The sequence below is a fragment of the Carcharhinus amblyrhynchos genome, chromosome 7, assembly GCF_965287045.1.
Source record: "Carcharhinus amblyrhynchos chromosome 7, sCarAmb.v2.hapA, whole genome shotgun sequence".
Taxonomy (NCBI): Eukaryota; Metazoa; Chordata; class Chondrichthyes; order Carcharhiniformes; family Carcharhinidae; genus Carcharhinus; species Carcharhinus amblyrhynchos.
The window spans coordinates 116,016,513-116,036,067 of NC_137330.1; the positions used below are offsets into that span (position 1 = coordinate 116,016,513).

Genomic DNA, 19,555 nt, shown 5'->3' on the forward strand with positions numbered 1-19,555 from the left:
AAATATGTTTCCCCAGACTACTTAAACTCTATAGTGCATTGGAAGTGGAAAGAAGTTAGAAGAGCAAATATATGGATAGATCTCTGAGTGCCAAAGCAACAATAGTTGGAACACCTGCCACTTTACTTCTTCCTCCTCGCCACTTAGGGCTCCAAACACTCCTTTCAGGTTGAACAACATTTCACTTGCACTTCTTTTAATTTGGTCCACTGTATTTGCTGCTCCCAATGCATTCTCTTCTATATTGAGGAGACCAAACACATTCAACTTCGCTCAGCCCACAAGCATCATCCCAATCTTGCAGCTTCTTGCTATTTTAACTCAGCACGTACTCACATAGCCACCCTTGGCCAGCTGCAATGCTCCAGGAAAGCCCAACGCAAGCTGGAGGAACAGCATCTCATCTTCTGTTTCGGCACTTTTACAGCCCTCAGGACTCAACATTGACTTCAACAGCTTTTGACTGTAACCTTTTTCCTCCATCTTAAACCCTTTTTTTAATATTTATTGTCTCAGTAACCTTCCCTTCCCTCCCACACTGGGCCTCTTGTTCTTCAGGTTGCTACATCTTGCAATTCTCCCACTCTTTAGTTCTGATGAAGAGTCAAACCAACTTAAAACAGTAATTCTGTAATCTTTCCCCACAGATGCTGCCAGACCCGCTGAGTCTTTTCAGCATTCTCTGTTATTGTTTCAGGTATTGAGAGGAGTTGAGGAAGTGAGAGACTTTGGAGTATATGTCCACAGGTTCTTGAAGGTGACAGGACAGTTTGACAAGCTGGTGAAGAAACATGGAATGCTTTCCTTTATGGAACGAGGCACAGTGGTTAGCATTACTGCCTCACAACTCCAAGGATCGTGCCGCCCACCCAAAATTTGTTACTATGTTGATGTTTTTGGCAGAAACTCAGCAAGCACTGGTTTAGTAGTCTGGGCAGACACTTGTAATCTTAGCTGGATAAATGCATAAGATAGACAAAATGCAATGTACGTATCAGCAAAGTTTATAACAAACAATATGACTTAATTACTGTGGCAAGGGATAACTGATCATTTTAGTTCCAAAACAATTTGTCCCATGAATCCAAATCACACACTGGGCGTAATTAACCCCAATTTCTGTACCAGACTTTGGTTAGGATGCAGACTAGATGGCTAATTCCATTTAAGTGACCAGGTTTAATTGATCACAAAAATAGAGCTGGTGACAACTCCACTGTGACCAGGAAATTACTAACATATTAGTCAACACTGTAGACTTGCTTTCAATTGCAGATGTGGAAACCTCAACACGGGTCTATCTGCATTTAATAAGGGGAAGGAGAATTCTGCTTGCTGTGCAAGATGATCCCTCTCATTTGGATTGCACATATTAACATTCCAGCAAACTGAGTACAGTGTGGCCTTATCTGCATCTGATCAGATGTAAGTTCCATGTTTCAAAAAAAAAATCAGTACTTAAACTGAACACTTAAGTAATATAATAAAGGATCATATGCTTTCAAACAGTAAAAACATTTTTTCTTCCAAACCATGCCATTTGATACAGTGTAAATGAAGGATGGAAGAAAGATAAATCTCTTGTTGAAGTGACCTTTCAGAAAGAAAATATAATGTAAAAGATTTTAGGTAGCCGGTTAAACAAAGAGATTCTCTTTGTATCTCACCTACCCCTCTCCTCTAAACAATGTTATCTGTCTCCCCACCCATGCTCCCCCCCCCACCCTCCCCCAATTCCCAAGAAAGAATAAAATGGGAGCAGACTCTTCTAAGATGGGCACATTGTCAAGCAGCAGTAACATGTTGTTGATTTGCCTTCGGGCTGATCCCAGTGGCATCTTGCCCACTAAATAGGCCTAGTGATGGAATGGAATTCAGATAGTATTTATATTTTGCACATTGCAGAACCTTTACAGTAATAATGCATACTGCTCTCTCAAATAGCAGTTTTAAATCAGCCCTGCTCCCTTATTTTTATTGAGGAGGCTATAGCTTGGTGATATTATTGCTAAACTATTAATCCAGAAACTCAGCTAATGTTCTGGGGACCTGGGTTCGAATCCCGCCATGGCAGATGGTGGAATTTGAATTCAATAATAAAAATCTAGAATTAAGAATCTACTGATGACCATGAAACTATTGTAGATTGTGGGGAAAACCCAACTGGTTCACTCATGTCCTTTAGGGAAGGAGATCTGCTGTCATTACCCGGTCTGGCCTACATGTGACTCCAGAGCCACAGCAATGTGGTTGACTCTGAACTGCCCACCAGGGCAACTAAGGATGGGCAATAAATGCTGGCCAGCCAGCGATGCCTATGTCCTACAAATGAATAAAAAGAAGACAGCCTTCCACTTCAAAGAGGAAAATGTACCATTGAAAACCTTTACAGAAAACCAAATTGTGGTTAACTTAGAAATTCCCTCCCCCTCATTTCCTTAAAATTTCTATGAAACAGACATGAATTTAAGGATAAAAACAAGTACTGACAAGAAATATGATGGGTTCCAAAAGAGAAAATGCTGGAAGATTTCACCAGATCTGGCAGCATCTGTCAGGAGAGAAAAGAGCTGACATTTCGAGTCCAGATTTCAGATTCCAGCGTCCGCAGTAATTTGCTTTTATTTGGTTTTTACTTCACTGCCACTTCTCTTCCAGGAATCCCCATCTGGATCTGAAACATCAGCTCTTTTCTCTACAGATGTTGCCAGACCTGCTGAGATTTTCCAGCATTTTCTCTTTTGGTTTCAGATTCCAGCATCCGCAGTAATTTGCTTTTATTAATATGGTTGTTTCAATGGCTTCCTTCTGTGCTGTAATGACTATATAAGTAATGGCTTTAAAAGCATAGATGGACAAAGCATTACGCCACATGGTTATGCTCGCAAAAACAAAAATAGGCTTAAGTGTATATTGGCTTGAATACGTACCCTTTCAGAGCTCTGGAACTTCTATTCATAATCATCCCATTCACTGCTGCACTTCCTTAGAATCAAAGTTTATTATATCATTCTCTGGAGTGGGCTTAGCTTCATACTGCCAAAAGGTCTGATTTGGTCAATTTCTATTAAGTTTCTTTTGGATAAGCTGCGAAAGCTCAGAATATCAGGGGTACAGGCTGTGGAAAATAATTGAGCCCTGGCAGTGTCATGAAGCTGATTCAATATCGGAGGAAATAGCTGTTCAGCCCAGGCTGCTTTGCTCATTTTCCCATTTTAACTGTGTGCCTTAAATCATAATGCTCAACTGACTTATCCCTCCAAATAGTTCCCCACTTCAGGTCACCTCCACTCAGAGCTTAAAATCTGGGGGGGTGGGGGGGGGGGGGGGTGCAGGGGGAGGAGTATCAGCCAAAAATGAGAAAAGAGACATCGTGAAATTTTACTCCAAAGGCATCATTAATAGACAGTGTAGCTCAACAGCCCATCAGTTCCTTCTCTGATTTCATGGGAGAATGTTGAATAAGTGGAGGATTACAAAAAAGAGATAAAATTAGGCTTTGATAAATAAAAAGTCTGCACTTTTTTCTTCATAATTAATACCTGACAACTGCCCCCTCAGCATTCATAACAAAAACAGAAAATGCTGGAGTAACTCAGCAAGTCTGACAGCATCTGTGAAGAAAGAATAGAGCCAACTTTTCATTGATCATAGAAGTACGGAAACAGAATCATACAGTGCAGAAGGAGGCCATTCAGCCCACTGAGAATGCACCAACCACAATCCCACCCATGACCTATCCCCAGAGTCCATACATTTATCCTAGCTAGTTCCCCTGATACTAAGGGGCAATTTAGCATAGCCAATCCTGCACATCTTTTGACTGTTTCAGGTCAGGCTGATCCTTCATCAGGGCAGTACGGCGACACAGTGCTGTTGGCACTGCTGCCTCACAGTGCCAGGGACCCAGGTTCAATTCCAGCCTCAGGTCACTGTCTGAATGAGTTTGCATGTTCTCCCCATGTCTGCATGGGTTTCTTCCCACAGTCCAAAGGTGTGTAGGTTAGGTGGATTGGCCCTTTAGTGTCAAGGGGATTAGCTGGGACCTGGGTGGGATTGTGGTCAGTGCAGGCTCAATGGGCTAAATGGCTTCCTTCTACACTGTAGGGATTCTATGAAATGATTGTTCTATTTTCTCTCCTCTGATGCTGAGTTTTTCCAGCATTTTCTGTTTTTGCTTCAGATTCCAGCATCTGCAGTATTTTGTCTTTATCCTCAGAATTCATACCTCACAAGGCTGCAGGTTTCTGTATTCTTATCAGTGCCCATTAAACATGAAAAAAAAATCAGTTATTCTCCATTTTATTATTTTTGGGAGAGGTTTTACCCAAAAAGAGGTTCTGGAGTTGAGAAAATGGCTATGAAGCCACAATGAGATCAGCTATGATCCCGTTGAATGGCAGAGCACGCTGGATGTGCTGAATTGTTTCCCTTCATACTTCTTATTTGCTTACATGCATTTTCTAAGGTGAGTAGTAGTCTTTCAACTGGGCTGCAACTCTTCACAGCCTTACCAGTTTTACTTAAGAAGCGCTTCCTGATTGACCCTGGTGAGTTGCAGACAGCTCCGGAGATAAGTCCACTGACAGCCAAATCCTGAAGGGTCGGTTAAAACAACAGTTAATGACCTGTTCACATGGGGCAATTACTTATCTAACAGCTCCAAGGGCTATCCCCATTCACCTACAAAACCACATAACTGAAACCTGGAACAGTGCGGGATCCTGGCCCAATTACTAATGGATCAGGATCTACTAATTACCTGATTTGCTAATGCTCTTTAGGGAAGAAAATCTGCCATTCTTACTTGGTCTGGCCTACATGTGGCACCAGATTCACAGCAAAGTGGTCGATTCTCAACTGCCTTCTGAAATGTCTGAGCAAGCCACTCAGTTTCAAGGGCATCTAGGGATGGGCAATAAATGCTGGCCAGCCAGTGATGTCCATGTCCCACGAATGAATAAAAGCAAACATCACTTTTGGGGAATTTAACTTCCTGCATGCACCCAAACCCACCTCGTGTTGCTCGTTAAAATTCAGTCCTTTTAAGTCAATTTTAATTGCATTGCTGTGTGAAAGGCCTTTTGCTAACATAGAGTACTCCATCTGCAGGAGGACTAAAAAACATATACAAACGAATGCATTAAAAATAATCAGTGAAACGCCTGACGGAAGTGTATTATAGAGCACTGATTATTAAAGATTCTTATTCTTGAATCCTAAGGGAGCTAGTTGATAATGTGTTAATTCACTGACATATATCCTGCTGTTTTCTCATTATATCCTTGGATAGAGGTGAAATAGCAGTCAGGTTTCCATTTCATGTGATTCTGTGCACATGCCGGTGATTTGCTTTTGTGGTCTGCTTTGAATATAGTATTCCTGTTTTCCCATTTAATATGAAAAACAGTTCTTGGGGGCAAAAAAGAATAAAACATTCCTTGGCCAAATCAGTGATCAAAGGCCAGTCTACCAGATCTGTTCTTGTTTTTCTCTCTCATTTTCAGCGGTCTTTTTCACGTGAAGCAGTTGAAGTCATGTCAGAAAACAAAGGGAGTTTGTTAAGCTAACATTCAGATCAGGCAGGGTGACTGCACTTTGGCGGACCATAACAGCAGCTAACCAAACAGCTTAGCTGTTGGGTGCTCAGCCAGTACCAAGGCTTCCCAACTTGGATGCCTCGGTACCAGCACACAGTTTGAGAACGCTTGCCAATCGTTGCATAAAGGAGCTAGTTAACAGGTCATTCTGCTGAGCAACTTCCCACTGATTGCAGAGATGCAGCTTTGTTGGGAAAGATAAATCATAAGATCATAGGAGCAAAATTAGACCATTTGTCCCATCAAGACTGCTCCACCATTCAATCATGGCTGATGAATTCCCCGTCCCATTCCCCGTCTTTTCCCTGTAACCTTTCATCCCCTTCCTAATCAAGAACTAATGTATCTCTGTCTTAACTACACTCAATATCTTGGCCTCCACAGTCTTCCATGACAATGAATTCCTTTTTGATGGATTTAATTTGATTTTAATTTTATTAATTATTGTCACATGTATTGAAATACAATGAAAAATATTGTTTCTTGTGCACTATACAGACAAAGCATACCATTCACAAAGAAGGAAAGGAAAGAGTGGGTGGGTTAGTAAATTTGCTGATGCCACCAAGATTGGTGGAGTAGTGCTTGAGGTGGAGAGCTCTTGCAGGCTGCAAAGAGACATTGATAGGATGCAGAGCTGGGCCGAAAAGTGGCAGATGGAGTTTAACCTGATAAGTGCGAGGTGATTCATTTTGGTAGGACAAACTTGAGTGAGAATTACAGGGTCAATGGCAGAGTTCTAAGGAATGTGGAGGGACAGAGAGATCTTGGGGTTCATAGCCACAGATCTCTGAAGGTTGCCACTCAAATGGATAGAGCTGGGAAGAAGGCTTATTGTGTGTTAGCGTACATTAACAGGGGTTTGAGTTTAAGAGCCGTGGGGTTATGCTACAAATATACCGGATGTTGGTAAGACCACATTTGGAATATTGTGTTCAGTCCTGGTCACCTCACTAAAAGAAGGATGTGGAAGCATTGGAGAGCGTGCAGAGGAGACTTACCAGGATGCTGCCTGGTTTGGAGGGTAGATCTTATGAGGAAAGGTTGAGGGAGCTGGGCTTTTCTCTTTGGAGCGGAGGAGGATGAGAGGCAACTTAATAGAGGTTTATAAGATGATGAGAGGGATTGATAGAGTGGACGTGCAGAGACTATTTTCTCGGGTAGATGTAGCCGTTACTCGGGGTCATAGCTGTAAAGTTCAGGGTGAGAGATATAGGAGGGATATCCGAGGTAGATTCTTCACCCAAAGAGTGGTTGGGGTGTGGCCTGCTATGACAGTAGAGTCGGATACTTTAGGAACTTTCAAGCGGTTATTGGATAGTCACATGGAACACACCAGAATTATAGGGAGTGGGATAGCTTGATCTTGGGATTGGACATAGCTCGGCACAACATTGAGGGCCGAAGGGCCTGTACTGTGCTGTAATGTTCCATGTTCTATGAGTGCAGGATGTTGTGTTACAGTCATAGCTAGAATGAGAAAGATCAATTGAACATGAGCTAGGTTCATTCAAAAGTCTGATGGCAGCAGGGAGGAAGCTATTCTTGAGTTGGTTAGCATGTGACCTCAGACTTTTGTATCTTTTCCCGATGGAAGAAGGTGGAAGAGAGAATGTCCAGGGTGCATTGATTATGGTGGCTGCTTTTCCAAGGCAGCCGGAAGTGTAGACAGAGTCACTGGATGGGAGGCTGGTTTGTATGATGGATTGGGCTATATTCATGATTGTTTGTAGTTTCTTGAGGTCATGGGCAGAGCAGGAGCCATACCAAGCTGTGATACAACCAGAAAGAATGCTTTCTATGGTGCACCTGTAAAAGTTGGTGAGAGTCGATTCTATTGATTCACCACCCTCTGGTTCAAGGATTTCCTTCTCATCTCCGTTCAAAAGCGTCATTCCTTCACTCTGAAGCTGTGCCTTCGGATCTTAATCTCTCCTACTCATGGAAACATCTTTTCCATGTCCACTCTATCCAAGCCTTACACTATTCTGTAAGTTTCAATGAGATCCTTTCCTCATCTTTCTAAGCTGTATCAAGTACAGATCCAGGATCCTCAAATGCTGTTCATACGTGAATCTTTTCATTCCCGGGATAATTCTCATTCAAATCAAATAAACCTGTAAGTATGAAAGGTCTTTTCACATTGCCTTAGAAAAAATAGGATGTGGATGGAGCGAGGTTAGAGTTGGCTGTCTGCTAATTACTCAGCCTATAACATTTGCATTGAAGGAAAGGCTGCTTGTGCATGCAAATGTACAGGCCTGGATTTTCGTGACTCCATTTAAGTCAGAACAAGGTTAGATGGAAATAAAACCCGGTGGGTTGGACTAAATTCTAGGATTCTTGTTCCCATTCTTATGGGAGTTTTATGGCTTGGGATAAAGGTGCAGGTAGTGAGTCTACATGCAGCAATCCAGTCCTTGCCTACTCCACTGTGGGGGTGGGGCATTTTACCTTCCGCCATTTCTGTGGAGTCCAGCTCATTTTGATAGGCGATGTGGCTCTCAGCATCAGGGCAGACTTGAAGCATAGGGAAACCTAATCTGGGGTCAGGGATATTTTTACAGGTAAGTTCAAAAGATTTTGTCAATTTCACATGCCAGAATGGGCAACTTATGCCATAATGGAATGATGTATAATAAGCTGAATATACATAATTAATGTTAGGACTTTCCTCAGAAAAGGTAAGTGATCAACAAATTGACCAGTATTCTAAAATATGCATTATAGTACTTTATCCAGTAGATAGTTGCTGTTCTGTATTTAAGAATATTGAGATTAAGGTTTTAATTTGTCAGTCTTCCCCCGTGATTTTTTTTATTGACAGCCCAGTCATTTGATCATTTTAATGTATCCAGCTACAGAAGCTTTATTAACTCAAATATTTTTTGGAATTCCATTATGAATGCTTAGTTAAACTCCAAGCCCAACTCAGCAATGGTTCATTATATCGCTATCAAGGGCATTGTGAAATTTGTTTTGACCAACACTTTTATAAGCGATTAATAGGATTAAGTTTTTTGAAGAGAATTTAGATTGGCTTTTAGCGATGACAGTTTTATTATCACTTAAGATGTTTTTTTTCAAATCGGAAATGGACGGATATGTGTTTGATTGACAGATTGGTGAGCTCATAAGAGGACAGGAGTCTTTTAACAAGGTTTTTGAATGACAGTCTATTTTGAAAATATCATGAGCATGCCAAAGATTTCCCAATGTTATTATTGGGCCCGCAAATGCTGTCTATGGTGGATACTGGGTAAGTGGGCATGGGAAATATAGAACAGGCATGGGAGATATGAGGGAATATGGGGAGTATGAAGAGGGCATGGGAGTTGTGTGGAGTATGGTTGGGGGTTAGGGGCTGTGAGGTGTAAGGGCTACCTGTAGGTCATGTAACCTGCATGCCTCTAGCCCGTTTCCATCCAACCTTGAAAATTGTGTGTGCGGACACTGCCAGGTAGGAGGCGTTGATCCCTGATATCAGGAGATGGCTCAACTCATGATTCATTAAAATCCAGCCTGTAGACTCCCGTCCCCCAGCCTCCTTGTCACATTCTATACACCATAAATTAGAGGGTTTCTAAAACTCACACCAGATACCACTTTTCATGCTCCTGTACTTCCTGCCTTCTGGCTAAACAAGGCTCAATTCTAAAATTATCATTCTTGTTTCCAAATCCATCTTTGGCCTGGCCCTTCCATCTCTATAATCTTCAGCTCTGCAGCCCTCCAAGATATCTGTGCTTCTCTAATTCCAGCCTCGTGAGCATCCTATTTTTAATTGTTTGACCATTGGCAGCCAGGCCTTTAGCTCTCAAGGCCCGTACTCTGCAATTCCCTCCGTAAACCTCTCAACCCGTTACCTCACTTCTTCCTTCAATGAACTCCCTAAAATCTACCTCTTTGACCAGGTTTCTTGTCATCGGCCCCAACGCCTCTTTGTGTGGCTTGGTGTCCTATTTTGTCTCATACTGCCACTCCAAAATGCCTTAGACATTTTTATGATGTTTTCAAAAAAAAACTGCTGCATTTATTTTTGAATTTGGACCCCTTTGCCCCTTCATCATCTGAAATGCTTTGGGGATTTTTTTTGCAGCATGTGGTCATTTAAGTAGAGTGTTGCTTTGCATTGCAAGTGGCATCTCTCCACATATTTTCTCCTACTGAGCAGTTTTAAAAAAGTTGTTTGGAGAACACAGTGGATAAATGCCACCATCTGGAATAGAGTATCCCTGAGTTCATGCAAATTTAGCCTTTGCGAAATGTAACATTAAGCTGACAATGGAAAAAAAAACACTTTTTCAGAAACAGTGAACATATAAACACGCATATAATGCCTCTTTTCCTCTTGGCCTTGCTTTAGGATATACTTAGCCTTTATAAGATCATGCTACCAATTGAGGGGACTGAGCTCATCCCTCAATCAGCATGACTTTTGTTCTGAAAACTAATCTGCATCTGTTTGCAATTGTTTGTTTTTCTTCCATTGATTCCAAGCAAATCCAGCAAAAATTATCCACCACCTACTGTGGCTGGTTTTTAAGGTCAACTGCTTATGGCCATTTAAGGCCATTTATTTATGATTTTGAAAAAATGAATTTGAAAGTATTATGTGGCTGTGACCTTTTACTCGGTCCAAATACGGCCGCCTATTTGAAAGAGCTGCACCATAGACGGTAAACGCATTCATTTTTTTTAAAAAAAGAAGCAGCAGCGTAAAATCAGGCTTTTGCTATCGTGCCTTCATATCTCTAGCTATCATGTGACTGCCTCCAAAGTCAGAATAAGCTCACAAAGAAGTCTTCTTTACCAGTGAATCAACAGATTTAAAGTTTATTTATTAATGTCACAAATAGGCTTACGTTAACACTGCAATGAAGTTACTGTGAAAATCCCCAAGTCACCACACTCCGGCGCCTGTGCGGAGTACACTAAGGGAGAATTTAGTATGGCCGATGCACCTAACCAGCCCACCTTTCGGATTGTAGGGGGAAACTGGAGCGCCCGGAGGAAACTCACGGATGTAGTAAAGGGATAGGAGTCAATACTGACATAAGGAGCAGCCATTATGCAATAGATCATGCATCCTAGTCAATAACAGATAGTTTCCAGCCTTTGTTACCATTTAATGGCTTATTTTTATGTATTTCTGATAAAGCTTTGTATTTGATTTGCTTTATTATTGTCACATGCATTGGGGTCCAGTGAAAATTATTGTTTCTTGTGCGCTATACTGAAAAAACATACCATTCATAGAATACATCAGGGAGAAGTAAATGAGAGGGTGCAGAATGTTGTGTTATAGTCATAGCTAGAGTGTAGAGAAAGCTGAACTTAATAAAAGGTAGGTTCATTCAAAAGCCTGATGGCAGCAGGGAAGAAGCTGTTCTTGAGTTGTTTGGTACATGACCTCAGACTTTTGTACCTTGTTCCCGACAGAAGAAGGTGGAAGAGAGAATGTCCGGTGTGCATGGGGTCCTTGATTATGCTGGCTGCTTTTCTGAGGCAACAAGACGTGTAGATGGAGTCAATGGATGGGAGGCTGGTTTGGGTGTTGGACTGGGCTATGTTCATGACCCTTTGTAGTTTCTTGTGGTATAGGCACACTAGGGGAGTCACGGTCATTTTCTCCTTGAGCGTAGTATCAAATTTCTGGCAGTGGTGTTCTGGCGATTCGGAATCTCCAAACCCATTACTCATAGATCTACAAATTTTCAACTTGTTTTGCCAGTGAAGCTAATAACAACTCTCACTTCTGAGTCAGAGGGTTGTGAGTTCAAGTCACACTGCAGAGCTTGCACACACAAAATCCAATACGTCCACAGCACTGAGAGAATCCCTGTGTGGATGAAAGCGGAGACTGTGGGGAGATAAGCAGATTGATCATGGCACTCTGGTACAGGGAGCCTTTCAAGTGGGGGGGAGGGAGGGGAGAAGAAAAGTAAGGAGTAGCAGATTTTTAAAACAGAACTGAGGAGAAACTCAGTTCTCAAAGGGAACCTCTTTCCCTTTGATACGTTCTCTCAAAGAGTTGTGAATGTGTGGAATTCACTACCTCAGAGTGTGGTGGACACCAGGACATTCAGGAAATTTTGAGAGACAGATTTTTAGTTAGTAATTGGTTGCAGGGCTATGGAGAATTGGCAGGAAAGTGGTGTTGAGGCTGAGATGAGATCAGCCATGATTGTCTTGAATGGCGGAACAGGATCGATGGACTGAACGGCCTCCGCCAGCTCTTTATGTTTCTTATCCTGCACTTTTAGATATTTTGTTTCTTTGGATGCAAAGTTAAGCCAGGGCTCAGCCTGCTCTCTCCAATTAACTTAGAAGATCCCATAACTATTGTTTTGAAGAAGAGCAGGGAAGTTTTCTCCGCACATGCTGACCAATAGGTATCCCTTAATCAGCATCACAAAAACAGATTACCTGATCATTAATGCATTGCTGTTTGTGCACAAACTTAGACATCCTGAGGACGTGAAAAGCCATATAGAAATGTAAGTCTTTCCAGTTTGTAATCAGGTTCACGTTACCAGCGGTGGGCTGCAGCATCTAGGGCAATGATAACACCTTCGCCTCTTGGCCTTTCTTTCCATATCCAATCATTTCTGAGTACTTCAGACACTGATTGTATTGATGCTCCAAATATAGCACACAGTAACAGAATGCATTGTATAATAATTGAAGCAATGTGGTCTGTGACTGTAAAAAATTGTATTCCAGTTAATTATGTTTCTAATTACTTTGTTTAAGAGTGGTGTTGGTGCGATGGTTTAACTTTATTTGTTATTGTTCCTAAGTAGGCTTACATTAACGCTACAATGAAGTTACTGTGAATATCCCCTCGTCGCCACACTCCAGCGCCTGTTTCGGTACACTGAGGGAGAATTTAGCATGGTCAGTGTACCTAACCAGCATGTCTTTTGGACTGTGGGAGGAAATTGGAGCACCCTGAGGAAACCCCACGCAGACATGGGGAGAACAGGCAAACTCGACAAAGAGTGGAGATAATAGGCAAGCTGGGAATCGAACCTGGGTCCCTGGCTGTGTGAGGCAGCAGTGCCACTGTGCTGTCCCCATGTGATGGTGGGGGCGGGGGGGGGGGGGGGGGGGAAGAACTGGGGCAAGAAGGATAATCTGACCAACAGGCCTCTTTTATAGAATATTTGCTAATTGGTAAATAATAGTTCCTTTTTTCAGTTGTTTTACACCAATAGATTGCGTACATTATACACAAGGCTTAGTCTGCTGCTTTGGCTTTATATCCATCGTACGTATATCACATTTTGAGCAAAAGATTTCTGGCCTTAGAGTAAAGGATCTCTCTTTACACCATGCTTTTGTTGTTTATGAATTGCTTGATTACAGTAAAAAGAAAAATGTAGTGTCATCCTTGGTACTTTGTTTACTGGTTGGATCGCATTTTGTGTCTGTGTTGTTTATGCCAGGAATTTACTCAGACAGCCCAGTTTTTCCAAACCTAAGGACAAAACAGAGCAAATTAAAAATCTTGTGGAATTTTGCCCTATTCGGAAATGTTTCCATCCAAATTATTTAACCTCATGCAGTTCTATAACTTGCAAAATATAAACACATTTATAAACAGAGTGTGATTGCTGCTGCACAGTGGAAGATGCCTCTAATTGCTGCATTCCGCCTGAAGGCCTGGGGTCCGATACAGAGCTAGCCCATGGATGGAATGGTGGCATAGTGGTTAGCACTGCTGCCTCACAGCGCCAGGGACCCGGGTTCAATTCTGGCCTTGGTTCACTGTCTGTGTGGAGTTTGCACATTCTCCTTGTGTCTTCATGGGTTTCCTCCCACAATCCAAAGAAGTGCAGGTTACAAGGAGTAGTGAGGTAAATGCATGGCTTTATGGGGATAAAGCCTGGGTAAAATGCTCTGTCTGAGAGTCGGTGCAGATCAATGGGCCGAATAGCCTCCTTCTGTACTGTAGGGATTCTATGGATTCTATGATTAAGGAGTTAATAATGTCACAACAATGTATTAATGTTGCATGATACTGGGCAGCCTTACAGAGATAAATCTAAAAATGAACAAGGAGCCATGAGTACTGCATGTCACTCTGTAATTTGTGACAGCTTTGGTCATGGACCATTTTCACTTCAAATGTGGCTGCCACTAAGAATACTGAGAAGCAGTACTCCTTCCAAAGTGTTTGATCCTGGGCTTCAAATACTGCTTCGCTGCCTGGATTTTGCCTGGTCTAAATTGGAAGATTGGGCAAGACAGGCATGAACAAAATTTGGCATGCTGATTGCCATTCCAAAGAAGTTATCAGTCATAACATTATATATTTACGTGCTGTTGTGTATTTTAAAGTTTGCATTAGGGAATTACTAAGGAAATTTGCATTACTAAGGAAATTTGGCATGTTAGCTACGACTCTCACCAACTTCTACAGATGCACCATAGATAGCATTCTTTTCAGTTGTATCACAGCTTGGTATGGCTCCTACTCTGTGCGAGATCGCGAGGAATTACAAAAGGTCGTGAATGTAGCTCAGTCCATCATGCAAACCAACTTCCTGTCCATTGACTCTGTCTATACTTCCCACTGCTTCAGCAAAGCAGCCAGCATAATTAAGGACCCTATGCACCCCGGACATTCTCCCTTTCACCTTCTTCCATTGGGAAAAAGGTACAAAAGTCTGAGGTCATGTGCCAACTGACTCAAGAACGGCTTCTTCCCTGCTTCTGTCAGATTTTTGAATGGACCTACCTTGCATTAAGTTGACCTTTCTCTACACCCTAGCTGTGACTGTAACACTACATTCTGCACTATCTCATTTCCTTTTCTATGAATGGTATGCTTTGTATCGTGTGCAAGAAACAATACTTTTCACTGTATGGTAATACATGTGACAATAATAAATCAAATCAAATCAAAATCAAATCATTGTTTCTTTAAGAGCTGATCACATGATTTGACGGTGATGTCATTAGGATGTTTGCACAAGCTCCTGTTTTACTTTCAGTTTTGTACTTGGTGCAGTGTTGAGAATTTCTCTTTCAATGAAACCTGTTGTGTGTCAGTTTGAATCTACACGTGCAAACCAAGTTTTCACTCTGTGTAAAATGCACAACCCCTAACAAAGGACATGACAAAAAGAAAATTGGCAATGAGTCAGGATTTTGTTTCATTGAGAACATTGAGGAAAGATCTTAAGGTAGAAAGAAAAATTGTGAGTCTTCACAGTTTGAACATTAGAAAGCTGGGGATAAGCAACAACACCATTAAAGATTGAAGTGCCAGGGAAGGAAGGCCAAGTAAGAAACAGCGCTCTGTTTGGTTTTAAGAGTATTGTTTTTCAATCAGAGAAAAATGAGATTCCAGGCAGTATTATTGAATCTCTACAGTTTAGGAGGAGGCCATTCGGCCCATCAAGTCTACACAGACCATAATCCCACCCTGGCCCTATCCTCATGTCCTATTTATCCTAGGGTATTTACCCTAGCTAGTCCCCCTGATACTAAGGAGCAATTTAGCATGACCAATCCACCTAACCAGCAATCCTTGGACTGTGGGAGGAAGGCAGAGCACCCAGTTATTCTCCAAAGCCCATTGATCACCATGGAATGGTTCGGGTTCCACTGAAGGAATGGAGTGAAAGACAAAAGTATTGCTCAGTTTGTGGCAACCTCAAAACGTCTGGCACAACATTGTGGGTTTGGTGAGTAATTGGAATGCTCTCTTTGAGATTGCCTGGTTATGGTCTCCAAAATGAAACTATCCAAACATGCTTTGACTTTAAGGACAGCAGTAGAAATTGCAGTGTCGATGGAGCTGGCTGCTCAAGAGGCTAAGGACGGCATCTCCCTGGTCTTACACTCAACCCTGGAACATGGATAACAAAGAAACTTATGTCAGACCCCTATTTATTGACCAAGGCTCTGCCTTCAACATGATTATTCCTGCAAAACTCATCTTCAAACTCTGTGGTCTGGGGGTAGATCCTAGACTCCCGAACCCACAGATAGCAATCAGAAAGGCTAGGCAGCAACACCTCCTCTACAATCACTCACACTAAGTTGATCTTTCTCTACATGCTAGTTATGAGTGGAACACTATGGGTGGAATTTTACTGTCATGTCTGCCCAAGTTTCACACGATCCTGCCCAAGGCCAACGGAGAATGCCATTCTCCGAGCCAAGCCCGCCCCCGGAATCAGGGCTGGCGTGCTGGTAAAATTCCGGCCTATATTCTACACTCCTTTCCTTTTCTATGTATGCTATGCTTTGTCTGTCTCGCGCGCAAGAAACAAAACTTTTCACTGTATATTGATACATGTGACAATAATAAATCAAACCAAATTAACATCCTCAATACCAGTGCCCGCAAGGCTGTGTCCTCAGCCCCTTTATATACTTCTTGTACACCTATGACTGGCCAAATTCACCTCCAACTCAATTTTCAAGTTTGCTGATGACACAACCATAGTGGGTTGTGTCATCAGCAAACAGTTTACATGAACATTGCAATGAAGTTACTGTGAAAATCCCTTAGTCGCCATGTTCCGGTTTTGGATTGGACTTCAAGGATGATGAGATGGAGTACAGGAATGAGATGGAGAATCTGGTAAACTGGTGCGACAACAATAATCTCTCCCTCAATATCAACAAAAAGAAGGAGATTGTCATTGACTTCAGGAAGCCTAGCGGAGAACGTGCCCCTATCTACATCAATGGGGATAGTCAATACCTTCTAGTTTCTGGGTGTCCAGATCACCAATATCTGTTCTGGTCCCTCCACGCTGACACTATAGTTAAAAATGCCCATCAATGCCTCTACTCTCACCAACTTTTACAGATGCACCATAGAAAGCATTCTTTCTAGTTCTGTCACAGCTTAGTATGGCTCCTGCTCTGTCCAAGACCACAAAAAACTACAAAGGGTCATGAATGAAGACCAGTCCATCACGCAAACCAGTCTCCTATTCATTGATTCTGTCTACACTTCCCGCTGCCTCAGAAAAGCAGCCAGCAAAATTAAGGACTCCACACACCCCGTGCATTCTCTCTTTCACTTTCTTCCGTTGGGAAAAAGATACAAAAGTCTGAGGTCACGTACCGACCAACTCAAGAACAGCTTTTTTCCTGCTGTCATCAGACTTTTGAATGGACCTACCTTGTATCAAGTTGATCTTTCTCTTCACCCTAGCTATGACTGTTACACTACATTCTGCAGTCTCTCCTTTCCTTCTCTATGAACAGTATGTTTTGTCTGTATAGTGCATGAGAAACAATACCTTTCACTATATACTAATACATGTGACAATAATAAGTCACATCAAATCAAATTCACAATTTGATGCAGGAATGAAAATTGCCAAGTTGGGAGCTGCCCATAAGAATTCAAAACAGCATCAAGTAAGTCATAGAGGGAAGCGATGGCCGAGTGGTATTACCGCTAGACTATTAATCCAGAAACTCAGCTAATGTTCTGGGGACAGCAGATGGTGGAACTTGAATTCAATAAAAAAAACCTGGAATTAAGAATCTGTTGATGACCATGAAACCATTGTCGATTGTCAGAAAAACCGATCTGATTCACTGATGTCCTTTAGGGAAGGAAATCTGCCTTCCTTACCTGGTCTGGCCTACATATGACTCCAGAGTCACAGCAATGTGTTTGACTCTCAACTGTCCTCTGAAATGGCCGAGTGAGCCTCGTAGTTCAAGGTTGTCTAGGGATGGGCAATAATTGCTGGCCCAACCAGTGACGTCCATGTCCCAAGAATGAATAAAAAACAAACAGATGTGCCAAAATGGGCCATTCAGCGAATGAATGCTGGATAGTCAGTGCAAAAATTATGGTAAATTGGGTCACATTGCAAAAGCTTATTGGGCTAGGCCAGCTTCCCTTCAGAAGAATATTCATAAGAAGAACATGTTGCATTCTATAAAAATAATTTACAGCACAGGAGAAAAGAATTATGTGAAGAAGATGTCCAGAAATATAATGAAGAGCACCAACTGCACATCTTCTCCATACAGGATGAATTACATTAATTCTGGGTGTTCAGAAGTTAACTGGACAACGTATTAGAATGGAAGTTGGTACTGGTGTTGCCATATCTTTAATTTCTAGGACAACATATCAACCAAAGTTGAAGCATCTTCCTTCAAAAACTACATGAAGATGCTTTGGCAGAGGACTGGTGTCAAATGGAATGGAGGCTGCATGTCGCAATGCAAATATTTAATGGCCTTGCACATGGCAGATCTTACTGCAAACTTGCTACTAGCTTTCCCTACCTGCAGAGACAGGATGCTGACAGTAGTGGACCTTCTATAGCCTGCTCCAACCTGCGATTGAGTCAGCTGGTGTGTGTTTTTTTTAAAATTTATTTGTTAGTGTCACAAGCAGGTTTACATTAACATTGCAATGAAGTTACTGTGAAAATCCCTTAGTCGCCATGCTCTGGTGCCTGTTCAGGTACACTGAGGGGGAAGTTAGCATGGCAAAAGCACCGAACCCGCATGTCTTTCAGACTGTGGGAGAAAAATTCAGAGCACCTGGAGGAAACCCAACGCAGACGTGTGGAGAACTTGCAGACTCTGCATAGACAGTAACCCAAGCCAGGAATTGAACCCCGGTCCCTGGTGCTGTGAGGGAGCAGTGCTGACCATTGTGCTACCGTGCCAGTGTGGGCGAACACTTGTTGTCTGCTCCACCATGTGATTGCAGATGGGGTACCTGCCCGCTACTTACACTTATGATTTGCATCATAATTGTGTGCGATACTGTTTTTGACAAATAGTAGAAGTGATATCATCTCCTGTCCTGCTGTTGGGAGGAATGCTGTTCTTATTAAATACTTCCCTTTCAATTTAGCGCATCTTTGTTGCCCCCCCCCGCCCCCAGAAAAGTATATCCTTCCTTGGGTATGAAAATCAAAATTGCTGTGGTGTGGTCTCGGCAAAGTCTTGTACACTTTCAATAAGATTTATTTACCATTGTACTGTAATCCTCTTGCAATAAATCCAAATGTACCATTTTCCTTCCTTGTTGTTTGCTCTTCCCACATGTTAACTTTCTGTGTTTTGTGTACAAGGATACCCATATCCCTCCGAATAACAACATTTATTAGTTTTTCCTATTTAAAAAAAAATGTTTTCCTATTCCTACTACCAAGCTGATTTCTATTGTCTTACACTGGTTTTTACATTGTACCTTGTGTAAATGCATTTCTCAAGAATTTTTCCTGTAGCTTTCTGCCAACAATGTTGGTATACGAAGCTGCATTAATTTTAGGGTATTGTTGGATTAATTTTGAGATTTTTTTATGCATAAGTAATGTTGCAAATTTCTTGCTTAATTAGGCATGTAGGTGAAAGTTGTAGATTTTGCTTTCATACCAAGGAAAATCAGAAGGAAGTTTACTTGATTTGCTGCTTTTGGCAGAGGGCAGAAACCCTGATAAATGCTTTGCACCTCTTTTGTTAATTGACAGGTGACCTTTCACTTTTTATTGTGTTGCTGAGAGCTTTCCACAATCAACATGCCAAGTTGGTTCTCCAATGTTTACAAAGAATGTGTTCACTCAGTTATTCTGCCTTCCATCTATTCCACAGCAGGGGAAATGTCACTTGGACGTCAGGAGGCTTTTGAGATCTTCAGGAGGGACTATGCTGACAGTGTGACCATTGAAGACAACAAACAGCTTCTGAAACAGAGGTGAGTCACTTCTGAAAGATACCTGATGAAGGATTGAAAACAAAGACTGCCTGTTGTTTAAAGATTAGTCATTGACTACTTGACGTGTTAAGGCTCACAATACAGTGAATGCAGTCACAGCTTTCAAAAAAGCACTGGGATGCCCTCGTCTGTAGATGTACAACCATTGAAAGATTACCGGCCCCGACATTTCCAGTATCATTAGTAAGCAGCAGTACATTACAGATGATTGTCCTTGTTTTAGAGCCCT

The 19,555-nt window shown here is 41.9% G+C and overlaps 1 protein-coding gene across 4 annotated transcripts in view; it reads left to right on the top strand.

The window, feature by feature from the left end:
• Nucleotides 1-19,555, top strand: part of kif6 (kinesin family member 6) — a 430,254-nt gene that overhangs the window by 269,300 nt on the left and 141,399 nt on the right. For all 4 annotated transcript variants that reach the window (XM_080192988.1, XM_080192989.1, XM_080192991.1 and 1 more), the window contains exon 14: nt 19,203-19,305. In XM_080192988.1, the coding sequence (XP_080049114.1) occupies nt 19,203-19,305 (103 nt within the window). The remainder of the gene's footprint in view (nt 1-19,202; nt 19,306-19,555) is intronic.